At 51.5% G+C, this 14,938-nt stretch overlaps 1 protein-coding gene across 1 annotated transcript; it reads left to right on the top strand.

Moving 5' to 3' along the window:
* The first annotated feature begins 3,492 nt into the window (after positions 1–3,492).
* MON1A (MON1 homolog A, secretory trafficking associated) lies at positions 3,493–14,778 on the top strand. Its single transcript, XM_027523008.1, is given in 7 exon segments — positions 3,493–3,624; positions 3,626–3,792; positions 9,574–9,713; positions 10,983–11,468; positions 12,443–13,208; positions 14,239–14,386; positions 14,479–14,778. Coding segments are annotated over 7 exon segments (1,965 nt in total). The 5' UTR covers positions 3,493–3,507; the 3' UTR covers positions 14,620–14,778.
* Positions 14,779–14,938: the final 160 nt, after the last annotated feature.

Below are 14,938 nucleotides of genomic sequence, written 5' to 3'. Positions count from 1 at the left end.
TGGGCAATAATAATTGCAACCCTTTATCACAACTCTGCTCCTGGCCTTGTGCTGACCCTTCATTATCTCATTTAATCTTCACAGTAACCACATGATATCCCCTTTTGTAATTATGGAAACCAAAGCCCAGAAAGATTAATTTGCTGCAGCTGGAAAGTAGAAGATGGGGGGATTCCAACTCAAGTCAGTCCTACTCCAGGGCTCATGCTGTTGACAACTTTCCCCTTCTCCTTAGGGTGATGATGGAGGGCTTTCAGAGGAAGCATCTGGATTTTTTTTTTAAACTTACACTGGCCCATAGTACTTGTAAGGCTGTTTATACTATGCTATGCTATGCTAAGTCACTTCAGTCGTGTCCGACTCTGTGCGACCCCATAGATGGCAGCCCACCAGGCTCCCCCGTCCCTGGGATTCTCCAGGCAAGAACACTGGAGTGGGCTGCCATTTCCTTCTCCAATGCATGAAAGTGAAAAGTGAAAGTGAAGTCACTCAGTCGTGTCCGACTCTTAGCAACCCCATGGATTGCAGCCTAACAGGCTCAGGCTCCTCCGTCCGTGGGATTTTCCAAGCAAGAGTACTGGAGTGGGTATACTACCTAAGACCAAAAAGTGTGAACTGTTTAGAAGAGCTGATCCAGAACAGCGCCCTCACCCAGAATGGGGAGTACAACATCCAGTTGCAGAGGTGGGTTGGCTCACTTTCAGCCCCTAAAATTCTCACACAGATGAGCCCAGCAAAGAGGAAGGCTGCTCTGCTGCCTGTGGTTCATTGCTGCCTTGATCACACTTGGGGCCATGACTCTTCAGCACTGAAAGTAGAGACTTGATCAAATGTTAAAATGAGAGACAGGAACCAGGAAAGATACAGATGATACAAGGACCACAGATGAAATTTTCCAGCAGATTAGGAAAGGCAGTTGCTTTACCAGGAACTGCAAAAGAAATAAAGGCAGGAAGGAAAACCTCTTTGAAATTCCCAGGAAAGGACTGACTATTCTTATTATTAGTTCAGAATACTTCATATTATATAATGTTATATTTGTAGGAGGGGGAAACTGCTGAAGATGCTGAAAGAGTCATTAAAGAATTTGCCCTGAGTCACACCAGCAAGACAGCAACAGGGCTGGAACAGATCCCAGCTTCTGGATACAATCGGGCCTTTTCACTTCAGCTGCAACTTCTTCACAGCACCTCAGGTTCTGAAATGGCCACTCCAGTTATGAAAAAAAAAAGAAATCTGTGGAAGAACAGAGGTCTTTTACCTTTGCGCTTCCTCCTGGTGGCTCCGATGGTTAAGAATCTGCCTGCAATGAGGGAAAGCCAGGTTTGATCCCTGGGTCTGGAAGATCCCCTGGAGAGAGGAATGGCAACCCACTCCAGTATTCTTGCCTTGTGAATTCCATGGACAACGGAGACTGGTGGGCTGCAGTCCATAGGGTCACAAAGAGTCAGACATAACTGAGCGAGTAACACTTACAACTAGTCCTCATTACTGCTGCTGTAGAGATGACACACTGGGTCGATGCAAATCATGGGCCTAGACAAAACAGAAAGCTGAGATTTTGAGGAGCCCCTGACCTGGAGATGCAGGGTAGCTTGGTATTTGTGGCAAAGGCCAAGGCTTAAAATAATGTCATACAGTGCCACAGAGCCATAACAGAATTGACAAGTGCTATTATCCCAAAAGACCTAGATTTATTTCTTTGTAATTCTATCAGCAAAAGTGACATTTAGGATGGGTTGTCCCAATACTCAAATGTAGATCAATAGGTAGATTAAAACAGAGGGTTTTTTTTTTAAGAGAATTATGCTTTTAATATTTATTTGTTTTATTTGACTGTGCCAGGTCTTAGTTGCGGCCCATGGATCTTTGATCTTTGTTGCAGCATGCAGGATCTTTAGTTTCAGCATGTGGGATCTAGTTCCCTAACCAGGGATTGAACCTGGGCCCCCTACATTGGGAGCACAGAATCTTAGCCACTGGACCGCTAGGCAAGTCCATAGAGTGACGTACACTCAAGCGTTAGTTAGAAGCTCATGGGATATATGGTCACTTGCTTGGCTAAGGAAATGCAATACTTCCAAGTGACAGAGGTGCTATCTGATAGAGCTGATGTGCTTGAAAGCAAGAGACTCAAAGAAACCCTGAGGTCACATGGAGACTGTTGTGGTTGGTTGGGTATGTTAGAAATCTTTAAATTTGTCTTCTTTGGGGATCAATTCTATGGGCTGAAGCTTCTGGTTAATGGAATGTAGTCAGCATATTTCTGTTCAAATCAGAGAATATGAGATCTTCTTGGCTTATACTCTTGTAATATGGCAGGACTAGTGAGAGTAAAACTGTATCAATGATATTTACTCTAAGGGAGGAAGCCTGTCCTCCTGAGCCAATGAAGAGAAAAATTACTGAATGACCTGTGAAGACAAGGATAGCTAAGGAATTGGGCATTTTCTCACATATTCTTAACTAAAAGGGAGGAGAAAGCTTCCCGTAAACTATGTGCATGAGTTTAATAGCCCTGAGCAAAGCCATCTCTCATAAAAGGCCACAGCTTTTTCAGTGTCAGTCACAGTCCAGTTTGTGGACATGGGCTCCAACTGGCAGCTGTCTGAGACTGTAAGAAAAGCCCCCGGGGCAGGGCTCCCCCAGTTCCGGTATAGGACTGAGATGGAGACAGGACATTGCACTGGGGTGCTTGGAGCAACAGGGATAATCAGAGGAGTGACTTCAGACTTTCCTTCATCCCTAAACTGTTGGGTGAATTAACATGAGGCTATTAAGTAATTTAATTGCTTCAGAGACACATGAGCAGTATCGTTGTTAATCCCTAACTTGATTTCTTTAAAGTACTCTCCAAAAATAAAATTGTTGGGAAAACTTTATGTTGTCCTGTTTGTTTTTTAAATCACTTTGTCTCTAGGAAATCACAAATGTTCGTAGGAGAGTTTCCTTGCCCTGGCAAATCACCTGGGAAGTTTTAAAAAAGATATGGATGTGTGAGTCCATCCCAGTCCAATTAAATCAAAAGTTCCAGGCATTTGTGTGTTTTAAGTTCTCCAGGTCATTCTATGTGCAGAATTGAGAACTACCATTCTAGAGACTCATATATTAAAATGTGATTGAAAAGATGTCCTTTTAGCATCAAACCGTGTGCCTACATCCTTTACAGCCAGTGTGGCCGGGCTCACTTATGACATTTATCCAGCCCCCAAACTTGCACTGTCCTTCCACAATTAGTGGAGGAAACTACGCTAGGGAGGAAAGAAAGTCTCTTTTCCTCGAAGTAAACCTCTTGTTCGCTAGGGCAGAAGGTCTGGAGAGTTTGGGCCTGCGGTCCACCCGGGGCTATGGGTTTGGGGAGGTGTCTGAGCTTGGCTGGGACCCTGCAGAAGGCGGAGCGGGATGCGGGCACCCCTGGCTTGGGTCAAGCCCAGCCCGGGGCTCTGCCCAGACCCGCGACCCTCCCCACCCCGCGGCGGCCGTGCACTGCGGACTACATTTCCCATAATGCACACCAGGGGCGGGCAGGGCCCGGCCCAGCTACTGGAGCCGGGCCTCCGCCGCGAGAGGCCGGCGAATGCTGTCTTCCTGAACCGGCAATCGGCAAGGGGCGGTGGGAGGGAGTGGTGGCCTGCGCCGTGGCTATGTCTGCGTCCACAGGGGGCCGTGGTCCTGCGAACCTGAGCCATCAGTCTGGGCCGGGCCGGATACCCGTGCCCTCCCGGGGGTCCGGCAGAGGGCAGTGACCGGCAATCTCCGTGTTCTCCCCCTACCCCCTTCCCCGAGAAACAGGTGAGTCCGACTGCCAACCCACGTGGCCTGGGGGCGCCGAGAGACTGGAGAGCTGTCATCTTTGGAGGGAGGGGCTTGAAGACGAGGCCCCTACCGTCTACGTTGCTATTTGCGGTAGGAGGACTGGGTCTCTCTAGGGTCCCTTAGCTGGTTCCCAGCTGGGGAATACAAAAGCGAGGCCTGGAGCTCTTCCTTTGGCTGGAAGGACAAAGTCCTATAGCGGGCAGTGGCCAAAGAGTACCCGCCCACACTTAACGCACACAGATTCGGCCGGGCAGAGTACTCTCAAAGATTGGCAGAGGTTGACTGGTGGGTGAGCAGGCAGCTTCTGAAGGTGTCTTGCGGCTTGGGACTTTGCTCTCAAGGGTGCCCTGGCTCGGATAACCAAGCTGCCTCTTGTACCTGGTGAGCCACCCCTTTCTGAACTGAGTTTGCTGCGGGAGGGTGAGCAGCCTTTGTCAGAGAGGAGAGTGGTCACCACCAGTGGCAAGTACCAGGCTATACTCTCACCACGGAGTAGACATCCTCCTGAAGCAGCTACAGCAGAGCCTGACCTGGACCCTGTCTGCCACACAACCAAGCACCCTGGCACCATTGTCCCAGACCGCCCACTTCCCAAGCATCAAGGCAGATTAGGGCACTATCTAAGCAGGAAGAGGGAGCAAGAGTGCTAGGGAGCCAATAGGGAGGGGTTCTTGCCAGGCCTTCCCACTCTCCAGACCAGGCACCTAGAGGAGGGAGGCATACCGGAAGGGCTCATTGAGCTAACTTGTTTGGTGACATTGCTCAAAGGCACAGCAGAGCACTTCTGGGGAAAATAGCAAGCCCTGGGGGCTTCTGGAGAGACCGCCAAAGAAGGGGCCCCATGGGAGACTCTGGGACCGGTTCCAAGAGACCTCTCTTGTTTAACTGCTTCAGCCACCCAGGAGCTTCTGCCACACAGGTTATGGCTCCAATAGGGTTTGGGGTGGGGTTTGCTGTGAGCCATTCACCCTCTCTGCCTAATTTTTTCCCGTGTTAAGTGTCCAGGGAACTGTTTGTTTCTTCAGGGCTTTTGACTGGATCCCCAGATTGGCCTTGGAGATCTTGAGGTACTGCATGGTCTTAAGTGGTCGGGGAACTGTTCGGAATGAGGTGCACACTAGCCCCAAGCAGCTGACCCTGCCCTCACTCCATGCAGGTACCATGTTGAGTACTACTCGGTTATGCTGGTATTCAGCTCAGTTACCTGAAGTCTAGTGGGGTCAGTGGGAAGTGGGGCCTCAGTACACTGGATAAGTGCTGTGGCCCTTGTTTGAGTCTTTGAGTCAGAGGCACAAGACTACAGAGCAGGAGCATGTGGCAAAAAGGAGTTCAACTTGGGAGGGATTTCTGGGAGCAGCAGAGAACCAATGGTCTGTCCCGCCACTTCAGGATGGAGAACCAGGGAGCCTGGAGGAACTCCCAGCCCTAGGCCCAAAGGCATCTCTTTGTCCCAGCATCACAGATGGGTCATTTCAGGTCAGAGCCCACCTAGCTTCACGAGGTCAGAAGCACATTTTCCCAGGCCTGTTCACTGAAGGCCTGGCTCAGGATGAGCAATCTCTAAGGCCTAATTTATATTCCAGAGACCACTGGACCTGTGTATAAGTGCAGGTGCACACGGTCTGAATGTTAACTAAACATAATCATGATATACTAAAGACAGCTGAGTGAGTACATGCCTACTCTGTCTCAGAGTAACCAAGCTACATACTTTATCTCATTTAATCCTCACACAACCCAGTGAATCAATGCTATCATCATCCTCATTTCATAGGTAAGAAAGCTGAGCCATAAAATCAAGTCAGGTTAATCCCGGTCCCTCTGACTCCAGAGCCGTTTTTTTCCCCCAAACACTGAGGACAAGTCTTCCCCACAGGCTGGAGTCTCCTCAGGCTACATGGGAGCTGGGTGTTTTTTGAGGAACTTTCACCTTCTCTCTTCCAAAGTTATTTATCTGACAAGTGTTAATTAAAATCCTCCTGCCTACGGAGCTGACATTTTGCGACAGCTCACAGGGTGACCTTCGATGTAGAAAAATAAAATAGGGCTAGGGAGATAAGAATCCAGGATATTCCAGGAAAGCCTCTCTGATAAGGTACCTCTTGAAAGCCTCTCTGATAAGGTACCTCTTGAGCATCAACCTGAAGGAAGTGACAGAGTGACTCATGTAGATATTTGCCCAAGTAGTGAGGTGGGGGGGCAGGAGAGAAGTAGAGTGGTATGGTCCATGCAGAAAGTTCAGCAAGAGTGAAGTTCTAAAGTGAAAGAATACTCAGGAATTACGTTTACACTATACTTGTTGCTGTTTAGTCACAAAATTGTGTCAGACTCTTTGTGACCCCCATGGACTATAGCCCACCAGGCCCCTCTGTCCATGGGATTTCCTAGGCAAGAACACTAAAGTGGGTTTCCATTTCCTTCTCCAGGCGATCTTCCCAACCCAGGGATAGAACCCGCGTCTTCTGCGTTGGCAGGCAGATTCTTTACCGCTGAGCCACCAGGGAAGCCACATTATACTTAAGGAAAGCCATGAAGTCAGTGAAGCTGGGTTGAAGCAGAGCGAGTAGGGGCAAGAATAGGAGATGAGGCCGAAGAAGTAATTAGGGGTGGTGGTGCGGGGAAGCACGTGTGCACAGTGGTTCTTGTACACCACTGTGAAGAAGCTGGCTTTCTCACTGGGTCAGGTATGACTGTTAAAGAGTTGTGGGCAAAGAAATTACATGGCCTGACTTCTGTTTCAAACCAATCACTTTATGTGCTGTGAGAAGGACAGACTCTCCAAGGACAAGGACAGAAGTGGGGAGACTAGTTAGAAGCCCGTGGCAACCATCTGCCAGAGAGATCATGTTGGCCTGGACCAGTGTGGTAGTGGTGGAGGTGATGAGATTGGTTAGATTCTGATTGCAGGTGGTTCCCCCTGAACATCAGTAATATGTTTCATGAAAGTTGGACATTCTGTCCAGAATCAATAACTTTATATCTGTTGCCCACCTTTTTTTTTTTTGGTAATTTAACTTTTTTTTTTTTTTTTTAATTGAAATACAGTCTATTGGTGATGGATAGGGAAGAAGGGAACAGTGATGATCTGAGGGGGAGGCGACAGCTGCTGAAGCCATATGCTTGGGTAGGTGAGATGGGCTGGAGTGGAGGCGTTAGCCCTCAGTGGAGCCAGGATAGTGCATCTTCAGCAAGAAGGAAGGCAGAGTCTGGCAGGTAAGGTGAGGTGGTGGTGGGCAGCTTGGAAGTTCTCTTTGTGACTTCAGTTTCCTCAGTGAACTAGAAGGAAGGTTCTCACTGATAGAGCTGAGAGTGAGCATGGGAGAAGATGATGGAAGCTTAAGAAGAGAGATGATGTGAAGGTATCGACTAGGGGAGTGGGCAAGTGAGTACACATAGAAATGTGGGGCATGTGCACTTAAAGCAATGCTTCTGGACCCTCTCCTTAGAAAAAAGCACATCCCAGTCTAGATCTCCATCTACGGAGCCAGGTCCAAAATCCCTGGCTCCCCCTCTGCCTGCATCTGGACAGACTCATCTGTCTACAGTCATTCTCTTTACACAGCAACGCAGACCCCACCTTGACTTTTACGTTAGCTTGTGGAATAATGGTCTACAGGGTTCCTGGTATTGGCTGTGTCTTCTTGCTCTAGACCTGGACATGCTCTAGTTGCCTTCCCATCCACTGCCCCGGGCTCTGTGGTGTTGCGGTGACTGTTTTGGCCTGTTTTGGCTTGCTTCTCTTGGTCTCAGTTTCAAAGGAGACCTTTCTGGATGCCTCCCCAGGTTTCTGTTGAGGCCACGCAGTGTCTTAATTACTCTGGCCTTTTGTCAAACAAGGTGGCCCACACCTTGGTCTTCTGGGCTCTGACCCTCGCTGGGAACCTCACTCTTGAGTGCCCTGGTGGACAGGCTTGGGTGGGCCTAGAAAATCCCCAAAGGTAGATGTTCTCCCAAATAAACTTCCTTTCAAGGTTACTCAAAGCACACTCTGTGTGGGGTGATGCTGTTGGCCAGTGGTCCCCCCTCTTAGGCCGTGGTGCTCCAGGAGCAGTGTGGGAATGGCCATCAGGCCAGTCTCTGGCCCCTGCCTCCCTGTCCGTCTGTTCTGCACATTGAGCTTCTGTAAAAGATTAATTTGAAGAAAGGATCCCATGGCTTACCACAAAGATGACAAGAAGAAGAGCTTGAAAATCAGTTCTTTTAGTCAAGAGGGTGGTCAGAAAGAGAGGTCTGAGATACAGATAAGCTGGGGCTACACCAATGCTAGTGATGGTGATGCTGCTTCCCTAAAATCACTCTTTTCATGAACGTTTTTGAGCACCTGCCTCATGCCAGGCTCAGGGTGGGGTCATTTACCCAAGATGACAGAGCTAGTAAAGGGACAAGCCTCAGTTATTTCTTGTGGACTCTGCCCCAGGAGGGGCAGGGTCTCCTGTGCTCACACTGACAGCAGCCCTACCCAGGCCCTGGGCCTGCCTGCAGTGCCTGCCTCATGAGTCCCTGGCTAATCTCTGCTGCCCTTCTAGCCCAAACAAATCTGTCTCCCCTAAAGGGTCAATGCCTCAGATGGAACCTGTCTCCTGTAGATGGTATGTTGCCTGCCAAATGAAGACCCTTCAGCCTGTCATTTGGGGCCATAGCGGCTGAGCCTCAGTCCACCCAACTTCGTTATCCCTGACATCCACTCTCGGCCACATCCCCCTGACCCTGAGGCTGCATCTCTCCTCAGTGTCTCCTGCAGAGACCAGGCTGCATCTCTCCTCAGTGTCCATCAAATGGGCACTGAGAACCCACTTGGCCATAGTTGGTTTTGACTGGAAAGGGGAGCCCTGGTGCCAGATTCAATAGATGCAAAATGCAAGTGGAAAAACAAGGCTCAGGCCTGAAGATAAGCCAGTTTGCTCTGACTCACTTCTTTCTTAGCGCTTAAATATCAAAAGGAACTGATCGGTCAACTCGAGTTTTGAATAGAGAAATATTTATGGTAGGATGTACAAGGGAAAATATCAGGATATAGAATGGTTTCAGTTCCCAGCTCCAGCTCTTCTTTCCTGTCTCAACCTTGAGTGAGGAGGTGCTTATACTCTCTCAGCTGCAGTTCCTTCACCTGTAAAGCTAGCCTGACAAGAGCGCCTCCTCAGAAGGGAGTGATAGAATTGGATAAAAATCTACATAACCTTAGCATGCTACTGTGGCATTTAGGGGGGTTAGCTGCTATTATCAGTTTATAGATAAATACATAACATTTTATATACATTGTTTTAAAAAAGAGTAGAGGGAATTCCCTAGCTGTCCAATGGTTAGGACTCCGTGCTTCCAATGCAGGGGGCATGGGTTCGATCCCTGGCCAGGGAACTAGATCTCACATGCCACAGGGCGTGGACAAATAAATACATATTTTTTTAAATTAAAAAAAATTTTAAAACACTAGAAAGAAATATACTAAGATGTGAACAGTGAGAGATCCTGAATGGTGGGGCAGTGGTGACATTTCTTTCTTTTTTCTTTTTTTTCTATTTTCCAAGTTTTATACAGTGAATAGATACCATGTGTTCTTCCTTTCATAATCATCCAAAGAAGCGCATGCTTTTTTCGAAGGGCAAATATGCCCTTCTGAATACAGAACCTATTCCCTAGAGGTCTGAGTTACTTGGGTCCTGGTGAGGGGTATTTTTCTGTACTTAAGCACAGTTAATTGTGCCAGTGAGCCCTGCCACTAGCACCTTGCCCTCAATGATGCCTTTGTTTGCTCCACAGGAGAGCCCAAGGGATGGCCGCTGACATGCAGAGGAAGAGAAGCAGCGAAGGCCCCGATGGCACGTTGGCGCCTTCCGATGGGCAGAGTGTGGAGAGAGCAGAGAGCCCCACACCAGGACTGGCCCAGGGGATGGAGCCAGGTACGGGCAGGGTCCTCGGGCACCCCCAGCCAGCTCACAGCCAGAGCAGCCTCCTGGGCAGTCTCGATTTCCAGCCACTCTTTTGCTCCTATTCATTCATGCACGTGTTCACTCCCTCACTGACTATTTGTCATGAGCTGGGGATACTGGAGGGATCCAGGCTCAGTCTGCCTCCGGCCTTCCTCTCCACTTAATGTTGTGCCATTCGCCCTGTGCTATCTGACTGCCCATGTGGGTTTTCCTCCTCTTTCCTGGGTCTATAGGTCCCTGCCTGGCTCCCTCTCCCTCCCTCAGCTTTCACCTTAAATGTCATCTCCTCACCAGAGAGGCCTGCTCTGACCACACTCTGTATAGAACACTAGTTTTATAGGGTTGTATTTGTGTGTGTAGGTATTGCCCATCTCTCTCATCCACAAGATCGGGAGCTCTTTGAACACAGAGCTGTGGGTACCTGTGTTGTACCCTGATGCCTGGTACAGTGCTGAACTCATAATAGAGACTCAAAACTTAACTCTTAAACTATTTTGTACCAAAAAAAAAAAAAACCTCAGTAAAGGAAGATCAACTTGGTCTCTGCCTTGGAGGAGCTGCAGGCTAGTGAGAGCATTCCACTGGAGGGGGTTCAGAGCTATGGGTCCCTGCATGGGCCTGGGGAGGCATCTCCCAAGGAGAGAGATTCATTGAGCACAGCGGGTATTACATGCACAAGGTGAGGTACTGGGCACACAGCGATGAACAACCAGGTTCCTGCCCTTGAGGGGGAACTCCACTGCAGTTGTGGGGAAGGGCAATAGCTGATAGGTGCCCCATGAGAAGTCAAGGAGGGGGTATATGATAGAGTGCTTGGGGCTAGGGGTCAGGTGACAGGGACAACTAACATCTTTGTTGAGAGCTGAAGTGTGACGGGAGAGCTGGTCTGGGAAGAGGTGGGGAGGCTTCCTGGCAGAGGGAACAGGAGATGCAAAGGCCCGGAGGTAGGTGAGGGTATTCAAAGAGCAGAGGGCGAGGGACTGTGAGATGAGAGTGACAGGGACAGGCAGAAACCAGCCACCACCTCAGCCTGGAGGGGTTTGGGTCTTATTCCCAGTGTGAGGAGACCAATGAGCTGTAAGTCACATGACTTGTAGCAGACTATAGCTGGAGGGAACAGTGGCTTGCCTCATCACAACTGCCTCAGGCAGTCAAGCTAGAGTACTGTATGGGGCGCTGTGCTGGTGAATCAGTCTGCCAGCAGGTACCACTCTAAGCTCCAGTGCTTTTGGCTGCCAGGTGCCGGACAGGAGGGCGCCATGTTCGTCCACGCCCGTTCCTACGAGGACCTGACTGAATCAGAGGATGGGGCGGCTTCTGGGGAGAGCCCCAAGGAGGGTGCTGGGGGTCCCCCACCTCTGGCTACAGACATGCGTCAGATCAGCCAGGACTTCAGTGAGTTGAGCACTCAGCTGACAGGTGTTGCCCGAGACCTGCAGGAGGAGATGCTTCCAGGAAGCTCTGAGGACTGGCCAGAGTCCCCAGGGGCAGCCAGGCGACCAGCCACAGAGCCCCCAAGGGATGGCGCTGGCGAAGGGGATGAGGAAGAGGCTGCTGAGGCCTGGCGACGGCACCAGAAGCATGTCTTTGTGCTGAGCGAGGCGGGGAAGCCTGTGTACTCACGCTACGGGTCCGAGGAGGCACTTTCCAGCACCATGGGTGTCATGGTGGCCCTGGTGTCCTTCCTAGAGGCTGACAAGAATGCCATCCGTTCCATCCATGCAGGTGAGCCCCCTGGAGCGGGTGCTGAGAGGTCTCCCTGGCCACACAGTTCGTTCACACCAGGTTTTGGACCCCCAGGGACTAGAGGGCTGGGATATACTGTGTGACCAAGTCCCTCCACCTCAGTGAGCCCCAGGTCCTCATCTGGGAACACAGGGAAACAACACTGACTGCCTCATAGAGCTGTTGTGAGGTTCAAAGGTGGCTTGCACATGGACTTTGCCCTTAGAGTAAGAAGCCTGGGGAGCTGACCAAAAAATCACAGGTCTTGAGTCCACCCAGCTCTTGCCACTTAACGTAACCAAAGAGTGTGTGGGTTTTGTTTGTTTATTTGAGGATTTTCTTTTAATTTAAAGAAAAAAATTTCTTTCCATTTTTTATGCTTTTTTTTCTATTTTTGTTTTAATTTATTAAAAAATAATGTATTTTTTTGGCACACTGTAGGGCATATGGGATCTTAGTTCCCCAACCAGGAATGGAACCCAAGTCTGCTGCAGTGGAAGGGCAGAGTCTTAACCACTGGACCACCAGGGAAGTCCCAAGAATATGTAAACACACTATCCTGAAGTGCTTCCTATGTTTTAGCTGGTCCCAGTCTATGAAGTCAACTCCCTGGTAGCTCAGTCAGTAACTAATCTGCTTGCAGTGCAGGAGACCTGGGTTGGATCCCTGAGTCAGGAAGATCCCCTGGAGAAGGAAATGGCAACCCATTCCAGTATTCTTGCCTGAAAAATCCTATGGACAGAGGAGCCTGGCGGGCTACAGTCCGTGGGGTCGCAAGAGTTGGACACGACTGAAGCGACTCAGCACACACACACACACACACACACACACACACACACACACACGTGCCCGAAAGTGACAGGCTCCAGCCGAGAAAGCGGGGCTCTGAGGGTGCTGGGCCAGGCCAATCCGGGAGGGCTTTCCCGGGAGAGGGGCTGAAGCTGATGCCACCTCCATCCATCCACCCCCATCAGATGGCTACAAGGTAGTGTTCGTGCGCCGGAGCCCACTGGTGCTGGTGGCGGTGGCCCGCACGCGGCAGTCGGCGCAGGAACTGGCTCAGGAGTTGCTCTACATCTACTACCAGATCCTAAGCCTGCTTACGGGCGCGCAGCTGAGCCACATCTTCCAGCAGAAGCAGAACTATGACCTGCGGCGCCTGCTCTCGGGCTCGGAGCGCATCACGGACAACCTACTGCAGCTCATGGCGCGAGACCCCAGTTTCCTGATGGGGGCGGCGCGCTGCCTGCCCCTGGCGGCGGCGGTGCGCGACGTGGTGAGTGCCAGCCTGCAGCAGGCGCGCGCCCGCAGCCTGGTCTTCTCCATCCTGTTGGCGCGCAACCAGCTCGTGGCCCTCGTGCGCCGCAAGGACCAATTCCTGCATCCCATCGACCTGCACCTGCTCTTCAACCTCATAAGTTCCTCCTCGTCCTTCCGCGAGGGCGAGGCCTGGACGCCAGTGTGCCTGCCCAAATTCAACGCAGCCGGCTTCTTCCACGCACACATCTCTTACCTGGAGCCTGACACGGATCTCTGCCTGCTGCTCGTCTCCACCGACCGCGAGGACTTCTTTGCCGTCTCTGACTGCCGCCGCCGCTTTCAGGAGCGCCTGCGGAAGCGCGGAGCGCACCTGGCGCTCCGGGAGGCACTGCGCACGCCCTACTACAGTGTTGCCCAGGTGGGCGTCCCCGACCTGCGCCACTTCCTGTATAAGTCAAAGAGCTCAGGACTCTTCACCAGGTGAGGGTGGGCCTTGGGGACTCTGTTGGAGGGAGACAGGGGCGTGGGGAGGGGGCGCCGGTTGGGCCTGAGCCCTGATGCAGTCCTGAAGCTGACCACCCCTCTGGGAATGAGCCGACTTAATGTGTCTGTCTGACTCTGACCCTAGGGAACCCCACCCCCTATCACCCTACTCCCCATCAACCTAGACCTCTCTACTTCATTCATTTCCCAAAAGGCCTTGAAATATCCAATTCACCCAGGGAAGGAAGCTTTCACCGAGGTCTCCTGGGTTGCTGGCCCTGGAGCTACTCTGCCTTAGGGGTCAATTTGGTCCAGCCGGCAGGCAGGACTCCTCCACTTCCTCCAACAGAAAGCCTGGGGCTGATGAGGCCTATTCTATCCTCCTGTTACCCCCTTTTTGGTCCGGGGGGTTCCCAACTCAGTTCTCCTCCCGTCCTATCACTCTCTCTGCTAAGTTGCTAAGTCGCTTCAGTCATGTCCGACTCTGTGCGACCCCATAGACGGCAGCCCACCAGGGTCCGCCGTCACTGGGACTCTCCACGCAAGAACACTGGAGTGGGTTGCCATTTCCTTCTCCAATGCATGAAAGGGAAAAGTGAAAGTGAAGTCGCTCAGTCGTGTCTTGACTCCTAGCGACCCCATGGACTGCAGCCCACCAGGTTCCTCTGTCCATGGGATTTTCCAGGCAAGAGTACTGGAGTGGGGTGCCATTGCCTTCTCCTCACTCTCTCTAGGACACCTAAACTCAGATTGGCTTCTCCAGAGGGAGGTTCCCCAAAGCTGCCATGAACTTGGGGGCGAGGGGAGAAGAGGGCTGCAGTCCCAGGGCTCTACCCCACCCCACCCCACGCCCACCCCTGTTCTGGGCAGTCTTCAGCAGGGAGGAGACAGTGGCTTGGCGGTGGGTGGGATGCATCTGGAAGGTAGGCCACATGGTGGAGTCTCCCTGGCTAGGAATAGGCATTTCTGGATTTCCAGAGAAGCCAGTGGGAGTCATTCCTTTGTGAACCCACTCCCCCATCTCCAGCCCTGAGATTGAGGCCCCTTACGACAGTGAAGAGGAGCAGGAGCGGCTGCTGGGCCTCTACCAGTACCTGCATAGCCGCGCCCACAATGCCTCCCGCCCCCTGAAGACGATCTACTACACCGGCCCCAACGAGAACCTCCTGGCCTGGGTAAGGTGGCCGTGCGGTGGGCTGGGCTGCCTCGGGGTCCTGGGCAAGGTCCTTAGACAACCTGGATGACCACCCTGTGCCCCCTCCTCCAGGTGACGGGCGCCTTTGAGCTCTACATGTGCTACAGCCCACTGGGGACCAAGGCGTCGGCCGTCAGTGCCATCCATAAACTGATGCGCTGGATCCGCAAAGAGGAAGACCGCCTCTTCATCCTCACGCCCCTCACATACTGATGAGAATGTGTGTGGGCGCAGCCCTCTTAGGCATATCGGGCTGTGGAAGCCGTGGGAGCCTCCAGGTGGCCCTGGCCTCTCTGCTCCCCCTCCCCCTGCTGCAGCAGGCAGCAACTGTGGGGTGGTGTGTGCATTAAAGTGCTTTGGGGAAGACACTGAGGGGCCTTGTCACTGGTTCCTTCATTCAGCCTCTCTCACTCACATACAAACCCTGGCTCCTCCTCCCTAAGCCCTGCCCGTGCTTCCCCATGTACAGGGGCACATGCACATTTTTAAATAGAATTCTCTTATGATTTTATTTGATTTTATTTTTTTTAAA

Source organism: Bos indicus x Bos taurus, chromosome 22, assembly GCF_003369695.1.
Source record: "Bos indicus x Bos taurus breed Angus x Brahman F1 hybrid chromosome 22, Bos_hybrid_MaternalHap_v2.0, whole genome shotgun sequence".
Taxonomy (NCBI): Eukaryota; Metazoa; Chordata; class Mammalia; order Artiodactyla; family Bovidae; genus Bos; species Bos indicus x Bos taurus.
This window is presented reverse-complemented; position numbering and strand designations above follow the sequence as displayed.